This window comes from Pinus tabuliformis, chromosome 8, assembly GCF_031772625.1.
Source record: "Pinus tabuliformis cultivar Carrire ecotype Pingquan chromosome 8, CPIR1, whole genome shotgun sequence".
NCBI classification, from domain to species: domain Eukaryota; kingdom Viridiplantae; phylum Streptophyta; class Pinopsida; order Pinales; family Pinaceae; genus Pinus; species Pinus tabuliformis.
This window is the reverse complement of record NC_142294.1, coordinates 1,234,136,451-1,234,148,230: the sequence shown is the minus strand read 5'-3', so window position 1 is coordinate 1,234,148,230 and position 11,780 is coordinate 1,234,136,451. Positions and strand designations below refer to the sequence as shown.

General features: G+C 35.7%; 1 protein-coding gene across 1 annotated transcript; it reads right to left on the bottom strand.

Annotated features, from left to right (window-relative positions):
- Positions 1-5,644: 5,644 nt before the first annotated feature.
- On the bottom strand, positions 5,645-7,628 carry LOC149239853 (aspartyl protease family protein At5g10770-like). The gene is made up of 2 exons (XM_089367226.1): positions 7,445-7,628; positions 5,645-6,954 (listed from the first exon to the last, which is right to left on the bottom strand). Exons 1-2 carry the CDS (start codon positions 7,626-7,628, stop codon positions 5,696-5,698), a joined length of 1,443 nt encoding a protein of 480 aa, XP_089223352.1. The 3' UTR covers positions 5,645-5,695.
- Between the last annotated feature and the right edge of the window lie 4,152 nt (positions 7,629-11,780).

Genomic DNA, 11,780 nt, shown 5'->3' with positions numbered 1-11,780 from the left:
CTATGCATCTTCGACGAATAGTAAAAGTGGCTCAACTGATCCAAGGTCTTGACTATGCCAAAATTCCTGGCTAAACCTCCATTATGCTTTTCCTGGATTAAGTTCTCTCTCATAAAACATTCTGAGATACACAACTGCCCTCCTTTGAACAACAACCCTTCCTACATATTAGAGTCCACCAATGAGCTGTTATCTCTCAATAGTGGATTTTGGTAAGCTTCATAGGATTCCTTAAAATATGCATCTATTTCATACAATTCCTTAAGATGTTTGAATCCTAATACTTGTATCGTACTTTCCTATAGGATCAAATTCCTCCTACATAATGCATTTTCCACTTTGTTGGCTTGACCGCCGATGTGTTTCAACAGAAATGTAAAACTCTATAAGTACTCCACCCACCTCTCATGTTTATGGTTCAACTTATGCTGTTGCATAATATACTGTAATGTAGAATTGTTTAAAAATAAGAGAAATTCATTGGCCAGTAGATAATGTATCCAATTATTTAGCCCTTAGACCACTCCATAAAATTCTTTGTCACAAGACATTTACCTCTGCCTACTTTCATTTAATTTCTCATTGAAATAGGCGTTTTCTTGGCTGAGTACTACACCAATGGCTGTCCCACTAGCATAACAGTGAACTTGAAAAAGTTTGTTAAAGTCTGGTAATATTAAAATTGGTGTTTTAGTGATCTTCCTTTTGAGCAGCTAAAAACTCTTCTCTGTCGATTCTCTCCAATGAAAAGGCTGATTTGCCTTCTTAATGGTGTCCACCATGGGTGAACAAATCCCGCTAAATTTTGTAATAAAATTTCGATAAAAACTCGCCAACCCATGAAAACTCTGTACCTCAAACAAACTCTTGGGAGACAGCCAACTAACTATGGCTGCAACCTTTTCCGAATCCATTTTTAGTTCATTCTCGCGAATCACAAATCCTAAATAAATTAATTCTTTCTTGAAAAAAGAACATTTATTCAAATTTATCAGTAATCTATTTTGCTGCAATTTTTCCAATACATACCTTACATGTCGAAAATGCTCTTCCTTCATCTTGTTGAATATAAGTATATCATCCAGATATACAATCACACATTTACCAATTAATTCTTTCACCATCTCGTTTATCAAATGCATGAATTTTCTAGGGGGAATTGCTGAGTCCAAATGGAATAACCATCCATTCATATAAGCCTTCATTAGTCTTGAAAGTTGTCTTCCACTCATCACATTCTCGAATCCTGATTTGGTGGTAGTTGCTTTTCAAGTCTATCTTTGGAAATTATGCTGCTCCACTCGAACAATCCATCATATCATCCATTCAAGGTAAAGGAAACCTGTACCTGATAGTGATCTTGTTAATTGCCCAAGAATCAATGCACATCCGCCTCTCACCTCCTTTCTTGGGAGCTAAAATAGTCGGAACTGCACAAGGGCTTAGAATTTGCCAAATAAGTCCTTTATCCAACAACTCCTACACCTGCTTCCTGATTTCTTCATTGTCCTTCAGACTCATCTGGTAAGCAGATTTGTTTGGAAAACTAGCTCCTGGAATGAAATCAATATGGTGACTAATGCTCCACTTTGGTGGTAATTTGTATAGTAGATCATCTACCACAATATCACTAAATTTCAATTATTTCAGTATGGGTCAATACTGGTTTTGGTCGTTGCACAACTGCATATTTTACCTTATTATCCTCCATATTTTGCAGAAACTCCTTTCCACCTAACAATAATGTTTTTGTTCCACTGGTTTCTGCAGCATCCTCTTCCATCATGGGCACTAGCGTATGCTTTATCCCATCTTTAACAAACTTGTAACAATTTTTCCCCGTCATGGATGACCTTCCTATCATACTGCCATGGTCTGCCCAGCATAATATGGCACACACCCATCAACATGATGTCGCAAGTCACGTTGTCCTTGTACTTGCCAATATGAAACTATACTTTGCACTACTCATCGACCAGCAGTTGGTGACCTTTTGCAACCAGGACACCCTATATGGAGTTGGGTGCTTCAACTTCTTCAAACCCAATTTCCCCACCATTTCAGTAGCTACCAGATTATGAGTACTTCCACTGTCTATGATTAATTTGCACCATTTCCCATGTGACTTGCACATAGTCCGGAACAATTCTTTCCTCTGTGTCTGATCAACTACTTACTTTGCTGGTTTCTATAATACGTTGTTCAAAACCAAGGCTTCCCCGGTTTCAGGCATATTTGCCACATCCTGTGGTGGTGCCTTTGCTTCATCGGGCTGAGCAACATATGTTCCCCTCTGTCCAGTTTGTTCTTTTTCAGGACATTCAAAGGACCCGTGTCCCCACTTGTGACACTTGTAACACTGATAGGCATTTCCTCTACCTCTGCCATCACCTCTTCCTCACTGGTATGACCTTCTTCCTCTGGTGTTGCCTCCCCTTTCAGTTTGTCCCGAAATTTTAAAACTATTGCCCTCTTCATTCCTGTTGGCAGTTCTACCTTTGCCAAAGGACTGTCCCCTACCTCTGTTAGAACCAGTCCTCTTTTGACATTATGTTTCTTGGCAATCTTTTCCTCCACATTCAAAGCACTCTGATAAGCTTCCTCTATGGTCTTAGGGGAAAGAATACTAATTTCATCGAGGATCTAAATCCTTAGACCATTTACAAACCTCGTTGTTTCTTGAAGGGTATCTTCAACATAGCCAGCTCTCAGGTTTACATTATAAAATTCTTCAGTATATTCCCTTACAGTCATATTCTTTGTGTCAGGTTCTTTACTTATCTATAAAGGGCAATTTTGTAATCATCACGCAGAAGCTTGCTCTTTATCCTAGCAATCATCATGTCCCATTTTTTAATAAATGTATTGTTCAATTTTATCATTTCTCCATGCACACTATCCCACCACAGTGTTGCATGTCCCTCAACTTCGTGACAGCAAACATAATCTTCTTGTATTCGTTGATCTCTTCATATTCAAAATATTTATCTAGCTCACTTATCTAGTCTAACAATACCTCTGTGGACAAATTGCCATCATAATTAGGAAGCTCTGGTCTTGGCTTGCTACTAGCCAACAAAACTAACCTCAATAGTTTAATATCTCATCCCTCTTCATTTGACCCATCCATCATGGCTACCTTTTCCTCCTCGTTGTCATCCCCACCTTCCGTATCTCTACACCTTCCTACTTCTACTGTTTCCAAATGTGCGGTTAAAGTCCTAACCTCTTCTCATAGCCCTTCATCTGCAACTCTTCGGATGGCCCTACCTCGACCCCTTCTTCCTACCTCCATCTTTACTAAGAGAAAGGAACTAACTTCCTCCGATACCAAAATTTGGTGGCAATCGTGAGGGACACACATCAACGACCATTTAACTCTTGACGATTTTTTGAATAATCAGTAGAGCGTTTTGGTGTGAGGTTTTAAAACACTTAATTGTTTTGGCCTGCCCTTTGTATTGGCCTTGGTTTCAGAAATGTGGTCATTTCACACCTGCCGAGGAAATTAGGAGTTCATTCTTGTATTCTTCGTTGGTCTGGTTTGGCTCTGTGGGTGCATTGTGCCTTCACTTATTCCTTGCAGTGGTTTATTAGCGCTATGCCTTTGCTTGTTCCTTGTGGTGGTTTCTTAGCATTGTGCCTTTGCTTGTTCCTTGTGGTGGTTTATTTTGCTGGTTCTTGAAGGTTTCAGGTTGACTTTCAATCTGCAAGTTGTTTCATTTTTTTCCGTTGTTATGTGGTTCCAGATTTGTGTCTAGTCTACTCGTGATGATTTTTTTTATGTTGGTTCTGGTGTTGATCTGGATCTGTGTAACCATAGGTTCTTTCCTTGCTACTGTGGTGGGCGGCTCTGCGAACACCACTTCAGGTAATTTTTTGTTCCAACTTCATTTTTGCATCTCATTTTTATGTCTCTAACCCTTTGGTTCCTTGGTGAGCATGTAAAATTCTCCTATGGCGTTCCTCTTGGGAGAAGCCCTCTTGCAAGAGACTGAGTTCTCATCCTCTGGCTCAGAGTCAAGCCTTTTCTAGGTAAATCCCTTACTCCTCCCTTCCTTTATCTGCCCGCTATCCTTTTGTTTTGTTTGCCCTACTCGTTTCCTGATTGCCTGCCTTGTTTTTGTGGTGGTGTGCACGTCATGCCTGGAGAACGCTGCTCCATGACCTCGTCTTTGGGAGTCTTTGCAAGCTTGGGGAAAAACAGGGTAGGATCCCTCCATGGCTATATTGTGGTTTTTCTTTTCTTTACATGCACTATCCTTAGTTGGGTATAACCCTTGGGGTTTCTCCTTCTCTGAGTGTTTGTATGGTTTTGTGGGTTTTCAAACCCTCGTTGTTTGACTAGTCTTGGCTTGCAAATCGTTGTTTTCGATGTTCGTGGGTTTTGAAATCCTCTACTATTTTGGGTTATATAAATGTATAATGAACTGTTAAATTTGGAAATGTAACGAATGCATAGGTGTGCTTGATTGTTGAATGTAAATGTACATGGATTTTTTTGTTGAGGAAGGATATGATATATTTGTTGGCTTTTCCTTTGTCTAGTTCCTGGTTTGAGATGCCTTTAATCATGAGACTTTTGTCGATGTCATTCGGTCTCTTAATGAATTATTTCACTATTTTGCTTTAACACAATGTCCGAAACATTAATGCACATGAAAAGGAGAAATTGTCTTGCTTCCTTAATGATATGTTCTAGATTCATTTGCTTTCATAGATATTCAAGAAAAAATTGTGATTTCAAATTCTATGTCCTCTATTATCTTTGGATGGCAGCCTCCCTCATGAGGATATGGTATTTTTTTTTAATGCCTTACTTGCAGTTTCTTACAGTTGAGGAACTATTCCTCAGTTACCTTTCAGTTTCTTTAAACATACTCTTAACTAATCCTATTTTACTTGCTTGCTTCATTTTTAAAGGACAATGGCTGTGTCAGCCCTAATTTAAGTAAACCAAAAATAAAAGAAAACTTGAAATGTTTTTTTTTTCTTTCCAGCAAAAACAAAAAACCATTTCCAGTTGTCGCCTTTTTAATCGAAATGCTCACATCAGCAGTGTAGCTTCCAGAGACCACGCCCATGACAACTAGTCATAATTTTACAATATCCATTGTTATTTATTGCTTATGATGAGAAAAAAATTCATTAATATCATTATAAATTAACTATTAATAAAATATACTAATTTTATACTCCCTTAATTTTAAATAAATTTAGATTTCATGCTCATAAATTTACCACTACTTCTCTTATATTCTCTATTTCCATCACATAAATATTTGGTGATTTTTTATAGATCCATTAAATTATATCTAAATAATTCATTTATAAAATTGATGCTTTCAAAATTCTTAAGTGATGCTTAAATATGTATATATATGTTGAATCTTTTATTATCATTTTTTAAAACCATCTTTTGGTAGGGTCAATATGTTCAAACATACAAAAATAGATATATATAATTAAAAAGATTTAATTTTAGGATATTAGCAATGCCTCATCATTTAAAACTCACTTACATATTACTATTTTTTTCCACCATTTAATTTAATGTATGCAGATATATATCAATTCCATTTGGCTTTTTGGCTCTTTGTAAAGTTGGATTCTATTTTATTTGGAGTTGTCTTTAATGTGTTTTTTTGGATTTTTAGGTCCTCGACAACTGACTAGTATTATTTGGAGTAGGGTGCTAAGTAGAGCAGGATCCAGAGGCGAAGCCAATTCTTCGCCTTTTATTGTCAAAAACAATCCGCCTTTCCTGTTGTTGGAAGTTCCCGATAACGGTAATATTGTTCCACGGCTGTGTAGCGGTGAATGCCAGGCACGTCTGAGATCCGTCATCCTTGAAGGGATACAACATCCCCTTGTGGCTTACAGTCATATCCGAATTGTTCGCGAAGTGGAAAGTTATAGTCGGAAGGTTGACGTCGCTGTAGCCAGACAGGTTGTAGCAGGTGTCCAGGAAATAATTCGGTTCGGCGCTCGGAAGATGAAGATTCTGGGTTTTGTTCCGGAACGAAGTTTTCAGGGCATGGTATCCCGCTGGGGAAAGATAAGTTAGGGTGGTTCCAGAGTCCACAATTGTGCCTTCTCCTGCAAGAGAAGCAGAGGAAATCGAGAGCCTCTCGCCTCCGACGCTTATGCCGTTGAGTCCCACGAAATACACGCGGGGATCACCATCCGGAACTGTGAGGAAAGGGCTGAAAGCCGCAGTGGCAGGAATCGAACTCTCGCCGAAGCTGAGCGAGCCCACTGAATTGGAGGATAGGAAATCCGGAAGGCAGTAAGAGAATACGCCGCCAAATTTGCTTCTTGTCTGGTTAGGAAACCCAATTGGACCCCGCCCCAATCCTAAAAACCCAGACGTCCCATTAAAGCTCCCTGTATTGTTATGCCCGCATCCAAAGGCGAAGCCCTCGAAAGAATCGGAACCCAGAGTCAAGGTCTCATGGCTGTAATCTCCCACGCTTGTCGATAAATCCACGTAAATTTCTGTATATTCGCAGAACTTGTTGTCATGGCATTCGTCCGGATAAGGTTCATATGTGGCCAAATTAATACAGGCCTCCGAAGTACAGCTAATGCGTTTATAAGAAGATGACGCATTGGGATTGAATATGGGATCTACCTGCGAATAACAATCCCCGCAATCCTTGCATTGTATCCATGACACATCGCTGGCCGTATTCATTATCAGCAACTGTCTCCTTGGTGGTGTGCCAATCCCTAGTATTACAATATATTGTGATAAAAAGGGTACAATAGGAACATCGCTCTGTCTGCCGTTTTTTGACCTGCCCATAATTGTATTCAAGCGAGCATTGTCTCCTTCGAAAATCTGAGACACCGAGGGTATCCATGGGCTCGAGTTGGTGGGTTTGAGTGGTGAGCAGGCCCCGTGAATATGATCCAGTCTTATATTCGCTCCTGGCTTTAGCGCTTCCTCACCTGTACACAAAAAATCTGATTATATATTTTTCTTTTGATACAACATATAAATACGGCATAAAACTACAACGTATGAATGCGGCATAAAACTTTATAAGTGGTTTGTATTAGTAGGTAGGGTTAGTTGAATTGGTCCAGTTTTTATTTTGTAAATATTTTCTAAATTAATATAATATTGAAGATTAATTAAATTAGTTGATATCTGATGGCTAAAACACTTCTTTATTAGGAAATCACAAAATCGAACCATTTCCCTTATTGAAAAATCACTAGATCAATTTTCCTAAGTACTCTGGAGATTAAACCCTTAAAGCAAAACGAGCTATTCAATGAGATTTAGAGAGTAGATATGAAGGGAAATTGGTCATGAAAATCATGGATGAAGTCAAATGCAAGCTCTAAATTATTTATGCAGCCTAATCATCAAATAATTAAGTATGAAATACTGTTAGAAGAAAAAAAAAAAAAACCAAACAAAGAAACAGCTGACAAGCAGGTGAACCTGGGCATTCGACAGCTCCCTGTGGCTCTTTCCATTTGAAGTATTCAGCCGAGACAGTGTGGTAATTCTGGCGTTCTAGGCGTGTTGCGCTGCCCATGTGCAGGCATTGAAGCACTAAAACAAGAACCGCCCATCCACAGAAGGCCAGAAAATGTGTTGTTGCGTTACCCATTGAAGAGGAGTGAATGGGTCTGAAAGAATAAGGATAAGGATGCCTAATGAGTATGAAATATAAGGATGGCTATTTATATTACTTTTACTGAAAAATGGATAAGGTTTGTTAAACTATAAACTATAAATGGCAGATTTTGGAAGGTCAGCGGTTTGATTCTAATTTATCAGATTTTTAGAATATCTAGATATTTTTAAATCTTTAATTAAAATATTGATTTAAAATAAAATTAATAAATTTGAAATATAATTGAAATTTTACTCACAAAAGTAAACTAAATTATTGAACAATTATAAATCAACTTTCTAAAATATTTAGAAATTGGCAATTAAATTAGATCATAGATGTGTCATATTCGATCTATTAAATATGTAACCAGTCTACATGTGGGGGACAAAAGAGGAAAATGGAGAAGGTTGTAATTTAACATTAAAGCACAAAACCAGATTAGTTCAAATAGACCATTCAAGATGGAAAAGGTGAGATGAATTTAATAATTATTGTGATTGAATTTGTAATGATATACAGTAATACTTATCTATATAAATTATAATGTTTAATTTTGAAAAATAAATATTTATATTTAAATATTATTAAATATTTTATTTTTTAAATTTATAAATACAAATAAATTATAATTTTTGAATAATAATATGCTACATAAATTTATTAATTAAATTTTAACAATATGATAACTATATTATTTTTTTTATAAATATAAATAACTACACTGATTTTATGCAATTATTCTTGCAAATAATTTCGACTATTTAATGTAGATTTTCAAGTGCATATCGATATCCATGAATTAAAGTGTTAAATCGAGATCATCCAACTCAAAAATCTAATTTAAAGGCGAAGGAAGTTAAAACGAGCGTGATTATGTCAGGTTCCAGTGAAGGCATTAGCATTTATAACGAATTGTCAACGGGATACCAGAAACAGCTGTACTTAATTAATATCCATGTCTATGAATATTAATTCATTTTTTTTTTTTTTTTTTTTTAGATTTTGAGTTTCTCCAAGGGGCTTCTACATATTATAGCAGTACGTAGTTTTCACATATTTCATACCATAGCATTTTAATAAGTATTCTATACCTATAAATCTGTAGGTGGAAGTGTTTATTTTATTAGTAGAAATGTGTAAGTTTATTTGTGAGTTTATATTTATAAAAATAAAAAATAAAAATATGTTTTAAATAGAAAAATAATGTTGTTTATAATTAAAAAATGAATATGTTTTTGTATTTAGGCTTCTGTGATCTATAATGAATTAAGTAAAGTCTTTTAAATATTACTGTTCAAATATAATTGTTACTTAAAACTATGTCTTTACATTGCTCTCTATTTAAGCTTTTGTTATGATCCCAGTTAAATTGTGTTTGTGTAATTTATCTAGTTAAATTGTACAATTTAAATAAATCTGTCAAATTTATCTAACTTTACTGATTAAAGTGATACCATTAAGTTTGTCCAATTTATCCAATTTTAAAGGTTATTTAAAAACATTATCAAGTCCTCACCTTCTTGCAACTTTTTTGTACCGTTTAAATATGAAAATATTGAGTTGAGTGGAACCTAGAAATGTGATTATTAAAGTCATGGTTGAGTTGTGCAACTCCATGCCACTATTTTGTACCATTTAAATATTGACCGTAAACTACAAAAATGTATATATATATATGTGAAATTCACCGAACGTTCAACCAAAAAGAACCTCTTAACAAAGCATTCCCCAAATTCACCAACCACCACCATTGTTAATCCATGTTGTTCTTTCAATAGTTATTCAGATTCTAATCCCTAGCTACTCATATTTCAATCCTTACTCGACATGACTTCTTTAATAAACAAGGAGGGTTGCCACGCAACGAGTCCCTGCCAATGCAAAATGAATCTTGAGAGAAAGGTTCAGGTAGATTGAGTATAGTTCAGGTTGGAGTTCGAGCAGATTCACTCGCCAAGGAAGGAATAGCGAAAGCAAGGTAGATTCAGCGTATTTCAGGTTGGAGTTAGAGAAGATTCACTCGCAAAGGAAGGAATAGAGAAAGCAGTAGAAAAAAAATAGGACTTTTTAGGCAAAGGAAGGAATATAGAAAGCAATAGAAAAAAAATAGGACTTTTTAGGCAAGCCCCGAAAGATGTATTCAAAATTTTACAGCTCGCACATGTATTCAAATTTTATAACTGAGAATGAGCCTTTTCTTATAGAATGTTAAAACAAGATTCCAGAATTCAGTTTTTGCCAAACTAGCAGTTTAGAAAACAAGCTTCTAGAATTTAGTTTTTGCCAGATTAGCAATTTAGAACTTTTAGAAGTGTGGTTTTTGACAAATTAGCAATTTAGAAAATAAGCCTCCTAAATTCAGTTTTTACCAAACTAGCAATTTAGAATAGAACTTTTAAAAGAGTGGGTTTCTATCATCTCAGCCACAATGCTCATATGGAAAAATTCTAACATCACCCATGAATTCACACATGTATTTAGAATTCTAATTTACAATTCGACAGCTGAGAATTCAGTTTTGCAGAAAGCATGGAGGCCTCTAATAATATTTTTGAAGGTTGAAAAGTAGTTAAAAAAATAGTTAAAATGGAAAAGTAGTTTAAATGATTGGCCCATTCCAGCAAAATTACCCCATTGTTCTGCATAATTCTAAAGGCGATCCGAGCAAAATTACTCCATTCCGTGTAAACAAGCTGAGTCTTGCCACGGGTACTTCGTGTTTAAAACCAGTTAGATAAAACCATGCTTACCTAGTTATCTCCTTCACTCGTTGTTGCTGACTACCTCTATAACTCATCAGTGGTAATTATGGATTGAAGCAAGGCGAAGCCGTACCTCCATTAACGGATTTATTATGCTAATCATATGGCTAGCTCTAGACATATTGTATCTCTACTTTGCAGATAGAAAATTGTGGGCACTGGAAGTTTTCTTCATCCTTCAAAATTTTCTTTGTGGGAACTGGAAGTTTTCTTCATCCTTCAAAATTTTCTTCGACCATGTTTTATTTTCAAATATAAATACAAAATTAGATACATGGTATTTTTAGCTTCAGAGTGTTTCTTATGGCCAAACAAAGCAATATACATAAATGCAAGAATGAGAATACAACCAACGAGTTAATCCCGTAACAATGATATCCATTTTATTATGTACTCTTATTAAAGAGGGCTATGTTTCTAATTGAATTTCTCTAATGATCTTAGCAAACAAATATAACATAACAAATATAACATCTTGTTCCGGAATCTTGATCATAGCATTAGAAGAATAGAATAACACACTAACACACGAGTGTTACACGTTCATTGATCGCTTGAGAGATGGATTGAGGCTTTTCCATATTCCCCCAAATAAAACCGCTTTAGGGAGCAAAAGCAAACACAACAGCTTGATTTGGGGTTGAGGAATCATATTCCAACTAAGACAATTGACAGATAGGAGATGTGGAAACAGCAGTAATCAGAGAGATAAATTTGGCTTGAAAACATGAATTATAAACTATGCTAGTAGATAGACGTGGTAGGTTAACATCTAAAGGAATGGTATTAACCTCAACATTTGAACGTCAAATAACCCACATATAATTTCCACACATAATTTCCTTGGGTTTTCTTTTATAATTCAGGAAAAAGGAGAAACCAATGGTGCACGTGTGAAACCAGAAGTAGAAGAATAATAGCGATCCAATAGGTAATAAACAATAAACTATTGTGCAATCATTAAATCTTGACAGACGCAACATATCAGCAAAGAAATAAATTTTTTCCACAGGACGTTTATTGCCATAGAAATAACTGTGTATCATAGAACCATATATGAAAGCATAAATAATATCTTAGTTATACAGATAAATATAGAGCACTAAGGGAGTCTTTCATTATGATATCAAAACAGTCCCATTAACAACATCATAATAATTGAATGTATTTTAAATATGTTTTTCAAGTTAACATAAGCCAAGGACGTGCACTCCTTCTCCACCAAAATAAATTAATCAGATAAACTCAGTACCAAAACTAAAATAGAGTCAATCATGGTAGATATAGGGCCAAAGTACAAGAAAGGCTAGTTATAAACTGCCATGCAAAGTATCATAGACAAGTATACACTAGGAATATTCCCATAGTATAGGCAACAAAT

Bases quoted from the DNA above. Each gene is read 5' to 3' on its own strand.
- LOC149239853 (XM_089367226.1), bottom strand. From the start codon at position 7,628: ATGGGTAACGCAACAACACATTTTCTGGCCTTCTGTGGATGGGCGGTT. The intron at 6,955-7,444 runs GTCAGCTGTTTC...TTTTGTGTACAG, and splicing joins ATGCCCAGGTTCACCTGCTT to GTGAGGAAGCGCTAAAGCCA.